Source organism: Suncus etruscus, chromosome 8 (genome assembly GCF_024139225.1).
Source record: "Suncus etruscus isolate mSunEtr1 chromosome 8, mSunEtr1.pri.cur, whole genome shotgun sequence".
In the NCBI taxonomy this organism is placed as follows: Eukaryota; Metazoa; Chordata; class Mammalia; order Eulipotyphla; family Soricidae; genus Suncus; species Suncus etruscus.
In genome coordinates, this window is record NC_064855.1 from 61,414,083 (window position 1) to 61,428,747 (window position 14,665).

The 14,665-nt window shown below is 44.1% G+C and overlaps 1 protein-coding gene across 1 annotated transcript in view; it reads right to left on the reverse strand.

The window, feature by feature from the left end:
- Window positions 1-8,749: 8,749 nt before the first annotated feature.
- Window positions 8,750-14,665, reverse strand: part of CAB39L (calcium binding protein 39 like) — a 108,898-nt gene continuing 102,982 nt past the window's right edge. The window contains exons 10-11 of the mRNA XM_049778834.1: window positions 9,851-11,128; window positions 8,750-9,646 (exon numbers count right to left, since the gene is read on the reverse strand). Of these exons, the coding sequence (XP_049634791.1) occupies window positions 10,949-11,128 (180 nt within the window). The 3' untranslated portion in view covers window positions 8,750-9,646; window positions 9,851-10,948. The remainder of the gene's footprint in view (window positions 9,647-9,850; window positions 11,129-14,665) is intronic.

A 14,665-nucleotide genomic window follows, 5' to 3' on the forward strand; every position in this document is an offset into this window, starting at 1 on the left:
AGTTTGCCAGAGTGTCCCTAGGGACACAAGATGGGGTTGGAACACTGCACTGGGGTTGGGCAGCACTGACTGCCCAGGAAAAAGATGCAAGGAAGGAAGAGAGGGAGGGAGGAACAGAGCCCTGCTATCAGGGTTCCCCAAGTGGGAGGTGAAGAGGGAAAACTGAGGAGGCAAATGATGAAGAAATCGAGGAGAGGACATGGTCTGAGAAGTGACCAGCTGTCACCCAAGGTAAAAAGAGTGAGTTTCGAGGCTAGAGTGGTGGCACAAGTGGGAAGGCGTCTGACTTGCCTGTGCTAGCCTGCAAAGAATCGTGGTTCGATCCCCCAGTGTCCCATATGGTCCCCAAGCCAGGAGCAATTTCTGAGCGCATAGCCTGGAGTAACCCCTGTGTGTCACTGGATGTGGCCCAAAAACCAAAAACCAAAAAAAAAGAAAAAGAAAAAAAAAAAAAAAGAGTGAGTTTGATGAGTACAGAAAGTTGCCCTGTGGATCTGGGGATAGAGTGGTCATTGTGGGTCGTCAGAACAGTATTGAGGGGCAGGGTTGTGGGGTATAGGTAAGTGAGACGTTGGGTCACTGAGGGATGGAAGCACACTGAAAGATAGAGGAGAGCATTTGTAAAAAGGTGCTGCCTGGAACAGGAGAACAGGACAGGTGAGGGGAGTGACACCTGGTGGTGACTGGTAAGTGGAGACAGGTAGGATCATTGCTGTTCACTCAAGGCAGTTAGTTCTCTCAGTGACACTTGGGGCAGGTCACTGAATCTTGGACTTTATTTGATAGAGGCAGTGGACAGGGATCAACAGAACACCTCAATGAATGGTGGTGGGATTTAACCAGGACTAGCTGCACCCATGCCAAGTTCCCCATAACTCCTGTACTATCTCTGCAGTAACACACAGAGACACAGCCCTGCTGATGTGGTTGAAGTTTCTGGATCCAGCTAGGTATGAAAGTGACACTACCCTTTGGAGTTCCCAGTTATGCAATTTTTTTTATTTAACTTAATTTGAGATGCATTTTTTTTTTTTGTTTTTTGGGCCACACCCTGTGACGCTCAGGGGTTACTCCTGGCTATGCGCTCAGAAGTTGCTCCTGGCTTCTTGGGGGACCATATGGGATGCCGGGGGATCCAACCTCGGTCCGTCCTAGGCTAGCGCAGGCAAGGCAGGCACCTTACCTCCAGCGCCACCGCCCGGCCCCGAGATGCATTTCTAATACAACTTACAAGGGCCTTTCTGGTTCTACAGTTTGATCATCCAAAGATAAGAGAATAGATTGCTGCAAGGTGAGTTAAAGTATAAGCCACAAGTTGGATAAGAAACCCTATCTAGAAAGGATTATAATGTCAGTTCATGAGCTTTTAGGTAGGGCAACCTGTTTCAGTTGACAGAATAGGAAAGTGGGTTCTGATAAGCTGAAGAAAGAACCCATAATTGAAAGAAAAGGTGAAGGAAAGACTTTCAGACCCCAAACAAGATGGAATTGTAAGGGATGTCTCTTTTCCTACCTCAAAGGGATTTGTGGAGAGAAAAAAGGGGGGAGATAGTGGTTTAAGGACTTCATTTCACAGAGAATTAGAAGCAAGGCTGTCAGTTATCATCCAATGCTGTGGAATGGGGAAATGGTCTGAGGTGAGGTAATTTTCAAGAGTTGAGTGAGTTTTTTGGGAATATGCCGGGGAATCAGCAAAAAGAAAATGATATTGATAGTTCCTCCTCTCTTGAAAATTGTCTCACCAAAATCCTCCTAACTTGATCTCGAGACTGTTTTTATGACTTCTCATTTTTCAGAAACCCAAATTTTTCTCCTTTCAGTTTATTCTGAGTTGGACTTCGAGTGACTTAAGAAGGGAAAAAAATTTTTTTTTATTTTGGGCCACACTCAGTGATGCTCAGGGGTTACTGTTGGCTCTGTGCTCAGAAATCGCTCCTGGGGGGACCATATGGGACGCTGGGGTATCAAACTGAGGTCCGTCCTGGGTCAGCCATGTGCAAGGCAAACACGTTACCGCTGCACTATCACTCCGGCCCTAAGAAGGGAAATTTTTGTTCAGGATGAAATCTTTGCCTCTATCCCTTTTTCCTGCCAATCCTACAACTTGTCCATCAAAGTCCAAGCCCCTAAAGTGATTGTGTCCGACAGGAGTCGGGAATGTTCTATTAACCATAAAGCTTCTGTTAATGGGACTCTGAGAAGACCAAAGAGAATGGAAGAGGAATTTTCACAGGAAATATAGGCCCCTGATCTGCCTGACCTGACCTGACCAAAGTGGTGAATAGTCTTGTCTGGAAGGACAAAGAGAACTGGCTTCTTACAGGGATGGACACTGGGATCACACCCAGGGGGTGAAACTGGTAAGCTGGAGGATACAAGACACCTGAGCCTCACATCTGCCCATGTCAGGACTTGAGTGTAAAATTCCAAGTGTGTCTGTCTCTGTTGAACCCAAGGGAGCTGGACTTGAAGCACAGCCTTGAGAAGGAGACCAGAGGAGACACTTGTGGCCTCAGAGACTCTGGATCTGGCTAAGGTGAACTGTTATGGGAGGCTGGGATTTGCCAGTGGTCTTCTGCCTTTTTTTGGATGTCAGATCCAACTTTGTTGGACCAGTGTGGAATCTCCCTGGTCCCTGATCGTTTCTTGAGCATGGCACTGATAGTGAAGGGGGAGCATCAGCTAGGGCAGGAACACTGCTTGTTTTTTAATACCACTACCAGAATTTCAAGGGTCACCTCCTGGGGCTGGGAGGGGTCCCTAAGAGTTGCTCTGAGGATGCTACAACATTCAGCCTGGGAAGGATCTGAGACTGCCAAGACATTGGGCTTTGTCTCCTGAGGAGGCACCAGAATTTATTACTGCTTTACAGACAACTTATTCCAGAGCATGGTGCCCAGGGCAGCTTTACTTACTCTCTCTCTCTCTCTCTCTCTCTCTCTCTCTCTCTCTCTCTCTCTCTCCCCTCTCTCTCTCTCACACACACACACACATTCCACTATAGGCTACACATATAGACACTATAGGTCTTACAAACACAAACATATATATCCTATATGGGTCACACACACTATGGGTCATACGCACACAACAGCATCACACATACACACCATGGGTCTCTCTCTCACACACACACCATACTAAAAGGCGCACACATCATAGGTTTTTATCTTTCTGTTTCCATCTCTGTATTTTTTTCTTTCCCTCTACTTCTCTCTGTGTCTCTCTGTCTCTCTGTCTCTGTCTCTGTCTTTCTCTCTCTCTCTCTCTCTCTCTCTCTCTCTCTCTCACACACACACACACACACACACACACACACACACACACACAAACACGCTCTCTCCTCTAAGCTCTAGTTTCCTGGCAGCCAGGGACTGGTGCTTTGCCTGGATTCCCATGGGTGCAGCAAGCTGAGGACGAAAAGAAGCCGCTCTGCTTGGCGGCATGCCCTGGTCAAGGTGAAGGGCAGCTTAGCAGTGCCAGACGCCAATAAAAGGCTTCAGTACACCCTCTTTTTTCTTCCTCCCACACTGGAGCAGCACAGAGTCTCATTCATGTACAGGCTAGACTGCAACCCGCTAGTTTCTGTTGAGCCTCTGCATAAGGGGGAAGCAGATCATGGTACAGAGTACACAGCCTCTGCAGGACAGGTCTCGCCTCTTTCCCCAAGGGTAGGGATTAGATAATTAAGTCTGACTCTGGAGTTGGGGTCCTGGCCAAGACCTAGAGGAGGGTGGCAGATAGGGGAGAACAGGAAGGCTCTTGCCCAGTGGCCCAAGCCTTTTGCCCCTATGGCATCTTTTTTCAAGAGTTGGGTGGGGTAGGGGAAATAACCCCATGGGCCGCCAGAGTCATTGCTCTGCAAGCTGGAACCCTGGCCTCCACTCACTGGCGCCACACAATCATGAGTTTTGCTGGAGCCACTGTGGAGTACAGAGCTGGGAATAGCCCCAGTGCACACTGGGTGTGGCCAAAATAAAGCCAAAAGAAAGGGCTTTTGAGCTCTTTGGGTTACTAGACTCCATAAACAGTGGTTGGTACTGACAGGGTATGACCAGCCTTTGGATTAGGTTGAGGGTGTGGCTAGTGTCAACTCACAGACTCACTGATGGCAAGGAAGATGCACAGGAGTGGGCACCTACACGAAGCAAATCAGTAAATGGGGGTTGTAGCAGATCAGCTCAAATGCAAGTGAACAGGGCCTGAGGAAATCGTACAGCTGGTAAGGTCTCTGCCTTGCATGCATCCACAACCCTGGTTATTTCCCACAACTGCACACCAGCAGTAATCCCTGAGCATAGAAACAAAACTAAGCCTAGAGCACCTCCTAGTATAGCCCCAACCTCTCTTGACACCCCAATTTTTTTTGAAGCAAACACCAAAAAAAAAGTGGACTCAGAAAATAGATACTTTCTCCTCACTTTCAGTTGCTCCTAAATTTTAGTGGCCCCAAATCAGTGCTCTGGTCTAGTCTTTTTGGGATTCAGGTACATTTGTCCTAATGTCCTGAACCCTGTGTGTGGGTCTCAGGCATGGCCTGCTTAACTGGTCACAGCTGAGTTCACTGCTTCATGCATCTGGGTCCTCTGTCCCAATCCTATCTATAAAAAGGCTAATTTATTGAACTACAATAGTGTGATTATGTTTTAGGGGCACAATGTTATTATACAGCAATACCAAGGAGTCAATATTCCTTTACCATAGCCCCTAGAACCTTTCCTGAAGACTATCTCCCATCTTTGCTGCTGGCAACCTCAATCCTGCTGTCAGTCTGTGGGCTTATTTGCACGTTTTTTTGTTCTACTCCCTCATACCCATATGAGTGAGATCATGTGCTATCGTTCTTTCTTTTTTTTTTGTTTTTGTTTTTGTTTGGGGGCCATACCTGGTGGTACTTGGGCATTATTCCTGCTTCTGTACTCAGAACTCTTGACTGGCTTATATTGTATAGGAGGCCCTATAGGATACCAGGGATTGAACACGGGTTAAACACCCCACCCTCTGTGCTATCGCTTCTCCCTGCTATTCATTTTTTTGCTCAGTGTGACTTTCCTTTTCCATCCATGTTGGAGTGAAAGGCAGGAGTTTATCTTTTCTGTTGGCCTAGTAATATTCCATCATCCATCTATACCACAACTCTACCCTGTCCTCTGTGCCTGGCCTCTGCGATGTGTTCAGATTTGGGCTGCTGGAAACAGCACTGACATGAATACCAGTCTACTCTGCTCTAAACTGGTTGCCCAGGACACCACCTAAAAGATCTGCTCAAGCCCAGTCCAGGAGCACCCTTCTGCTTGCCCTTGTCTGGGGGGAAGTGGTATGATCAGTTTTACTGCCTCACCTATTTCAGGTGCCTGCCTCTGGGTTCTGGGTTTCCGTGCTGCACTAATGAGTAACTCTCTATTCTCAAATCTGGAAGTCGAGATCTTAACAGCACCAGCTGCCTGAGGGCAGATCCAAGGACTGGGTTTAGCCTTCAGGAAGCATCTAGAACAGGGTCTTCTGAGAGGATCTTCCTCACAGGATCCTCTACACTGATTCTGCAGTGCTTCTACTCAGACATACTGACTGACAGGCTTCTCTGCTGCAAAACCAAATGTCCAACAATGCAGCTGGGCTCTTTGTCTTGAGCTTGTCCTGCACCCCACACTCACCCCTGGGGCAGGCATCAGCTCATTCTCCTACCTTCTGGGGCCTCAGGCTCCTTTTTTTTTTTCCTCAGGCTCCTTTAATCAGGATTCTACAGGCTGAAAAGGGGACTCAGGAAGTGATCCTGAGCCAACAGCATCTGGACACCACAACCAGGTCTTGAGGTCCCCCTCTCCACCCTCTCTCCACAGTTCCTTCACTCCTTCTACTGGGAGTAGAAAAATCCTTGTAAAATAATTTTGTAATTATTTTTATTTATTAAATTGAATCACTTTAATTACAAATTACATATATATAAAATCTCCTTTCACATATTATCTCCTTTCAGCATCTTGGTATCCTCCAGAATGATCCCTTCCCTCTATTTGTAGTGGCTCCTTCCCCAACCTCTCCCTATTCTGTCTCCCTATACCCCCAGAGGCAACCTTTTTCTTGTTTGTTTGTTTTGGGGGAGTCACACGGGGCGATACTCAGGGGTTACTCTTAGCTCTGTGCTAGAAATCGTTCCTGGCAGACACAGGGGACCATATGGGATGCCAGGATTTGAACCAGCATCTGCGTGCAAGGCAAACATCCTACTGCTGTGCTCTCTCTCCGGAACCCAGAGGCAACCTATCTACTGAAATTAGTTGTCCAGGATTCTGGAGATCCTGCAGCTGGACGTGGAGCTGGACAGCTAAGTCCCTGTGTGTTTGGCCAGTGGCGTACATGGTTTTGAGAAAGAAGCTATGGTCAATCAAGGTCTTCAGGAGGGTAATAGAATATTGAGCCTAAATGGTGGGTTTGGAATGTCCCGTAGAGCTCACTTGGAGCATGGCTGACCAGGGGAGGGGTGCGATGTGGGGTGTCAGGAAAAGTAGAGTTGCAAGGGGAAGTGGAGTTGCTACCCCATTTTCTGCTGGAAGAGGGGCACTAAGGCTGTTGGAGCCCTACATACTGGTCATGTTGGGTTCCCCAATCCCTGCCTTCTCCACATTCTTTGGTTTCTAACGTTGGGAGCTGTGTTTGCCCACACATTATCCAAGGTGGAGGCGGAAGCCCATATGGGTTGAGGGTCTGATCAGGCTCCATCTGGACCATGGTCCCCACTCCACCCAGATCCACCTTCTTGACACCAGACATAAAGAACAGGTTACAAAGGTTGTGGATGCAGCCGTAGGAAAAGTCTAGTCCAATGGTACCCCAGCAAGTCACTTCGTGGCCTCGACACTGAACCATCACTAATAAGCACTAGAACGAGTTCAGTAGTTTTGGCCTGAGTGATCAACAGGCAGTTCAAGAAGTAATTCAACCACTGAAACCCAAGCACCAATGGGACTGATATCTTTGTGTAGAACCACACTTCTGGGTGTGGCCCCTAAAACAGTAAGTATGGAGAAATTTTAATTCCAATTCGACATACAGGTTTGAATTGATCTAATATCAAGACAAGCAAGTGGAACAGGTTCACCCCCTCATATGAATCTATCTTTGGAGATCTTTGTAATGTTATTTCTTGGCACTAGATCCCCAGGTTTTTTGCCACCTTTGTGGACCAAGATGGGCGGAGTGTTTGACCCCAGGCACAGAGCCCGTAACTCTGGGCGGTGAAGCTGGGCAAGCAGCCCGTTTCTGAAAACCATGAATTCTGGGGCCAGACAGGCTGTGCTACAGCTTGACTCAAGCCTAGTAGCTCTGGTCTCTGATTCCTCCTAACACAGTGACCAAGACCACTAAACAAGATGTCTGAGCAGGCTCCAAGTGGGCCAGGCTTCTCGAGATGTTTCACTTGGGTTTGATATGGTAGTTACATAACAGAATTCCCCCCCCCCCCCATCCAGTCTTGTGCCCCATCCATCAGCAATCATTTCAGGATTCTTGGGACAATCAAGTCTAGCATCTAAATAGATGCCCTTTCTAGATAACCTTTTCATTCAGTGTGAGCTCTCACTCAACATCCAGGGTCAGAGATGAGATTCAGCTGTAGAGCATTTGCCTTGCATGTGTGAGGCCAAGGTTTAATCCCCCTCCCAATACCAAGCAAACTGTCCAAACTGAAAGATGTTAAAAATGAAGATTTATGCCATAGGCATATTGCTCTCATGCTTTTGTTTTGGGGCCATATCTACAGTGTTTGGGGCTTCCTCCTGACCTGCTCTTAAGGTTTACTTTCTAGTGATGCCCAGGAGACCGTATGGTGCCAGGGATAGAACTTTGGTCAGCAGCATGCTAGGCAAGTGTCTTATCTTCATACGATCTTTTCAGCCAGCCCTCGCCTGTACAATTTTCTTTTGGACAAACTCTTCAGAACCCCAAAATAGTTTAACATTTTTTTTCATCTAAGAGTTGCCTGAAAAATAAAATGTAAGTGTATTTTGAAACCATTTTTCTATGGTGAAATGATTTTCAGTAATCTATTTAATTTAATTTTCTTTCACATTAATGCTACTTCTCTGGTATGGGTGATTTATCCAGATTGCACATGGGCCCGGACTCTGGGCCAGCATGTCTAGCATCAGGCTTGGTTGACTCACCCCTGCTTGGCACAGACTACTCCCCCAGGGCCTGCAGGGAGAAGAACAAGCAGGCCGACGGGATAGTTGTCTGAGCACCCGGCCTTTCTCCTGGGGTAATGCTAATGTTTGGGTGATGCCTGTCTAAAGCCAAGAGCCTCGGCCAAGAACATTATGATCTCACTCTTGTTGGCTTCACTTTCTTCCCAGGGTACCCCCTGGAGCCTTGCAGACTGCTGTGGGAGGCACCAAAGGGTACATACACCAGGTGAATAACTTTGGGGAGAAAGGAAGAAAAATACAAGTTTGGCTTCAGACTGAAGTGTTTTGGGGCACAGATCTGCCCCACTTGATACGGAATGTTTAACTGATCAGAGAGAGCCTTTTTCCTCAAGTATAAAATGGAAGTGACTCCAGCTGGTCTAAGGGATCGATAATGGACATAAAGCTTCATAGCTGGCAGGTAGCACTTGGATGATAGGACCGTAGTTGGGGAATAGAGTGAGCAGAGTGGGGACTATCCCCCAACTCCCAGGACAGTGCTGTGTTTGGTGCAGTAAGAAGATTGCAGATGAGGGGCATGTTGAGGAATAAAGTCGACCATGGAGTATGTGGCACCTTTTTATTTCGTCCGTCTTTATTTAAATGTGTGCTTTTGAAATAGCATATTAAATAGGACCTATTAAAAATTCAACTCACAATATTTACAGCAAATTTTGTGCAAACATATATGGACAGCAAGCTTCTTGCCCTACTTCCCACATTAACAATCAACAAATCAGTATCACAACAAAACCTCAGCTACCTCCTCTGCCTTGCAGACTCAACTTTTTGGTTGACAGGTACAAAACTAGGATAAAGGATGACCAAATCAAGCCCCAGGAAGCAGATGTTTCTACCGTTTTATAATTTAAAAACTATGGGGGGCTTGCTTGATCATGAAAAAAGTGTATTTGAATAGTACTGGGGAAAATTGTTGGTGGTCACTGCATCTTCTTTTTTAAACTGTATTTCCTCTCCTCTCTAAGTAAAGCAGAAAAACCAGAAAGGTCCATTTTTTAAGAGCCTTGAACTGTAAAGGAATGTTATAAAAATAATCTGACTTTATTGAGTAAAGAATGAAGGTCACAAATGAGTTGCTATCGACTCCTGGCTCGCTGTGGCCAAACTGCTCAAGGAGACAGACAGGGTGGAGGATGCAGAGCCTTAGTCTGGCTAAGAGTGAAACCAGGTGATGCTTTTGGTGCCTAATCCAGACGTCCCGGGTAGGTCCCCAAGGGGGCATCGGAAGAACACTGCATAGGAAACTAAAGAGAAGGGAGAAGTCTCATAAAAGGTAACAAATGATTGAAAAAGAATCATGGAAAAAAAAAAGCCCATTAGTAATCCCCTTGAATGCCGTGTAAATCTAAAATTAGAATTCCATTTAACACAGTCTGAAAACATTTGTTTTTAATGTTGTTTAAAAAAATAACTCATTTTTTGGTCTATTTTTTTTTTATGAACTCTTTTGTTTTGTTTTTCGGCCACACCCGTTTGATGCTCAGGGGTTACTCCTAGCTAAGTGCTCAGAAATTGCCCCTGGCTTGGGGGAACCATATGGGACGCTGGGGGATCGAACCGTGGTCCTTCCTTGGCTAGTGCTTGCAAGGCAGACACCTTACCTCTAGCGCCACCTCACTGGCTCCCTTTTTTTTTTTTTAATGAACTCTTTAATTGTTCTAGTATGCAAGAGAATACTTGGGATCAAAATTTGATAGATTTTTTTAACTTTTCACTAAGGCTCTCTTCATGGAAAATTGGAGTGGCCAGTAGTTAGGAAATAAATTGAAGGAAAAAAAACCCCTCATTTGAGAATGTTTTCTCATCACTTGCTATTCCAATGGCAATGCTCTCTTATTTATTAAAGTGGTCTAAAGACCTACACCATCTTAAGACACCCAATTTCATTCATGCTGGGCATCCTGATGCAATAATTCCTACTCTAAAGCACAATTTGAGCACAAGAACACCACTATGTCATGACAATACTCCAAACACTAGCACTTAGTGTGAAGTAGCAGTGATGTGCTTTATAACCAGGTCCCAGGTTCTGAAGTGAATGGGTTATTTCCCCAAAGTCTGATTATGACCTTGTTCATTCATCCTACTTAGTTGATTCCAGGGTAACTTGGCTGCAGATTGATGTGGGGGTGTGTATGTGTGTGCATTGGAGTTAAAACAAGCTGAGAAGATCCACTGGAATAAAATGTGGGAAAGAGATTAATACAAAAGGGCTAGGCAAGAAGGTGGGTGTTGATTTCCTAGGAAATCAGTTACAGCCCAAAGAGATGGGCAGGAGACAAGAACATGACTGAAAACTGGAGCCTTAAATATATCTAAGTGCAAACAAACATCGATTTTGCACTTATCCCCTTGTTTGCCCGGTTCTCCTCTGAGGTCCACTTCCTCTTTGAGGGCTCAGTGACACCCTCATCTGGGCTTCTAGATGGTTCCCGGTGACCTTGAGCTTAGGTGTACAAGTTCACAGCCTTGGCACCTAGTCAGTAAAGGATTAAAACTGTTTTCATCAATGTTTAATACACTTGTTCTGATTTCACATAATCACAGACTTAATTAAAATGAATATATTATTCTAGGTTAATTTGTTTTCATTCAAATGTTTTTATATTTCATCTACCACAAACAATGAATGGAGTGAAAAATAGGCACCTCCAAAGCTTTCCCCCAACAATTACTTTTTGAAATGACACTTTTTGCACAAACAACAAATGAGATGGTGACTAGCAAGAAACTAGGTGAGATCTTCAAGGAGCTGTTTTCTTCAAGTCTCGAATCTGCTTGATCAAGTAGTTCTTCTCATCAGTGAACTGCTCATCATCCGTCCTATCTTTCTGGAAGCTGCTCAGAAACTCAATGAGCTTGGGTTGGTTTTTCAGCAGAATCTCCACAATAGGCTGTGTTTTGTGAGGACTGGCCACAAACACCTGAAACATAATGAAACGAGGATGTAGGACAAGGGACACAGGCCACGTTTGTGGTCAGTGTCCCTTTGTGTCACTTTTGTTAGGAAGAAGCAAGAAGCCCCAAATTATAGTTCTTATTGAGAAAAATCAGTAATTCCTCAATATCCATTTGTCAGGTATAATATATAATAAGAAACACATCTATTTAATATATTTACTTATTTTGTTTTTGAGCCACACCCACATTGCTCAGGGGATATTGCTGGCTCTGTGCTAAGAGGTCACTCTTGGTGGGCTTGAAAACTATGTGGTGCCAAGCATTGAACATGAGTGTGGGGCTTTATGCAAAGCATACACACAGCCTTTCTGGGTTGTGTGTGTATACACTTGATTCTATGCTCATGGTCATGCCTGACTAAAGACCAAATGTGGTGCTAGGAAATCAAATTAGGTCACTGATGCATACAAGGCAAATGCCTGAACCACTCTATCTTTGGCCCATGTTCTACAACTTTTTAAAAAGAATATATTCTTTCAAAAGATAAAAGGGAACATTTCCTAACTCACTCTACACCAGTCATAACAAAGCAGCATAACCCAGACCAAACTGTCAATAAGAAAACTACAGACTAATATCCTTTATAAATAAAGGTGCAAAGTTCTGAATAAACTAAAAGTTCATGATCACAATCAAAGGATTATATGCTATGACCAAGGAGGAAATTTTTAGAAATAAATACAAGAGTGATTCATTATAATGAAGGCAACCAAAATAATATACCACATACACTAGATAGGTTGAATGGTTTTCCTTCAAAAGATTATGGTTGAAATCCTCACTCTTAATACTTATGAATGTGATCTTATTTGGGAAATCAAATTCAGGTGAGGTCATACTGGTTTAGGCGGGTCTGAATCCTCTGACTTATATCAGGGAAATCCCATGTGAAGATGAAGGGAGAGATTATATCTGTTAAGTCAAGGAATGCTGGCAACCACTAGAAGCTGGGAGAGAGAGAACAGGTTCCTCTTGAGAGTCTCTAAATAGGAACTAAGCTGTTTACACTTTGACCTTGAAATTCTAATTTCCAGAAATATAAGAAAAGAACTTGCTGTTGTTTAAAGACAACTTTGCTTTTTACTAACTCTAGTAAATAGATACCATATTAACAGAATAAGAAAACCACATGACAATTTCAAATTATGTACAAAATATGTAATACATTTTCATGATAAAAAAAGCAACCAACATGGGACAAATGGGTATGACACCATTAAAATAAGATTTGGGGCTGAGAGATAGCCAAGGGTTATGGTACTTGTCTTGCATACAGCTATCCCTAGTTTAATCCCCTGCACCACCGGGTCCCCCAAATCTTACTGGCAGAAGCCCCAAAGACCCCTGAGCAATGCAGCAGTGGCCTGGGCTACTCCAGAACTGCAGGGTTCTCAAGCACCAAATCTCTGGTCCCTTGCTTTGAACCACTGGCCAGGTTGAGAATTTCTGAGAGGGTCTCTAGGCTTCCTGAGCACATTTAGGAGAACCCCCTTGATACCCCATATAGAAATTAGGCTTAATAGGCAATGCCAACCATATATTTAAATATAAAGGCTAATGAAACTAGGGCTGGAGTGATAATGCAATAGGTAGGATGCTTGCCTCGCATGCAACTGACCTTGTTTTGATCCCTAGCACCCCTCCCCACTCACTGCTGCCAAAAAAAGAAAACAGCCAATGAAACTTTTAGAAGAAAATATAAGGGTACAAAAAAGAAAATAATGGCCATACTTCCCAGGTATTCCAGTCCAGGCTGATAGCACTCTAGCATTCTCAGGAAGGTGGAGGTAAGGGAGAGATAGGAGACAGATTCTCCTTTCTGAATAAACTACAGTAGCCCAATACCACACCCTAAACCATCTGACCTAACCTAAACCATCTCCTTAACTTTAAGATTTAAAGTTATAAAACCTGCAAGCCACCAAATTTGTTTCAAATTTATAAATCCTGGACTACCTGGCCATACCCAGTGGCACTCAGAGATTACTCCTGGCTCTGCTCTCAGAAAGCACCTTGGGGAGCATACGGGATGTCAGGAATTAAACCCAGGTTGGCCGCATGCAAGGCAAATGCCATACCCACTGCGCTATTACTGTGTTCCCCTCCAATATTTTTAACTGAAAATATTCAGCAGCAAAGTGGTAATACCAATACCACCACCAATGTAACATTCCCTCCCCTCCATCACTGTTACCAGTTTCCCAACCTCCCCAAAGTCTGCCCATTGGCAGGTATGAATAATTTATTTAATATTGCTTGGCGTTCATACACACACACACACACACACACACACACAGTTTTGTTTTCCGGTCATACCCAGCAATGCTCAGAGGCTACTCCTGGCTCTGCACTAAGAAATTACTCCTGGTGGTACTTGGAGTCCATATAGAATGTCAGGGATTGAACCACCTGGGCTAGATGATTTCATGGCAAATGTCCTACCAACTATACTATCATTCTGACCTAAAGTTATATATTTTTATAATGACATTGCTAATTATTTTTGCTAATACCTATTGCAAACTTTCCTATAAACATATGGAATTGATTTTAAAGGCAAAATTTTAAATACACACTATCTTAGTAAGTAGAAAAGAAGTCTGAGTTATAGATTTTCTTTTTGTCCTCTGCCACATTGTTATATAAACAGAACTGGTGCAGGGATTGGAAAGATAACTCAAAGGGCTGGGAAACCTGGGTGCCCCGGATCACTACTTGCAGCAATTCAACTTGATGGCCACAAGCACTGCCATGTGCATCCCCAAAGCAAAGAACTAAAAAGTAGGTACAATGAGATAAAATAAATGCATATTAACATTTTCAGTATTTAAAAGTAGTTGATGAAAAAAATATATATGTATATATATTTGGGGTGTTGGGGCCACACTAGCGGCACTTGGGTTACTCCTAGCTCTGCACTCAGGAATTCTTCCTGGTAGTGCTTAGAAGCCATATGGAATGTTGAGGATGAACCTTGGCCAGACACATGCAAGACAAGTTACCCACTGTACTATCGCACCAGCCTGAGAAAACTTAAAAAACTGAATACAACTCTAGAACTTGGCAGTCACTTTTTCCAAATAACAAAATATTTGTTGCGAGTCAAGTACTCGGTTCATTCCTCAGAAAGAAAGGAGCTAGGGTACAGAGGAAGCTCAGACCATACACATACAAGTAAATAAGCAGTGGATTATTTTTTTCTTCCCACTCCTCAGTGGGTTATTTTTAAATATGCCTCCTCTGTCAAATTAAGTGATTAAAATTCTGTCCCTTTCAGAGAATGAAGTATACTATTTCTAGCTTGCCATCCACTGCTTCCTTCTTTTTAAAGAAACTAATTGTCAACATATTACAATCCTCTATAATTAACCAAGCAGAAGGATCTGGAGCATGCCCAGACTTTGGGGGAATTTCCCATACCCACAACTGTACTTTTATCCCATTTTGCTCATTTTTGTTTGTTTGTTTTGGTTTTTGGGTCACAACCAGCAGCGCTCAGG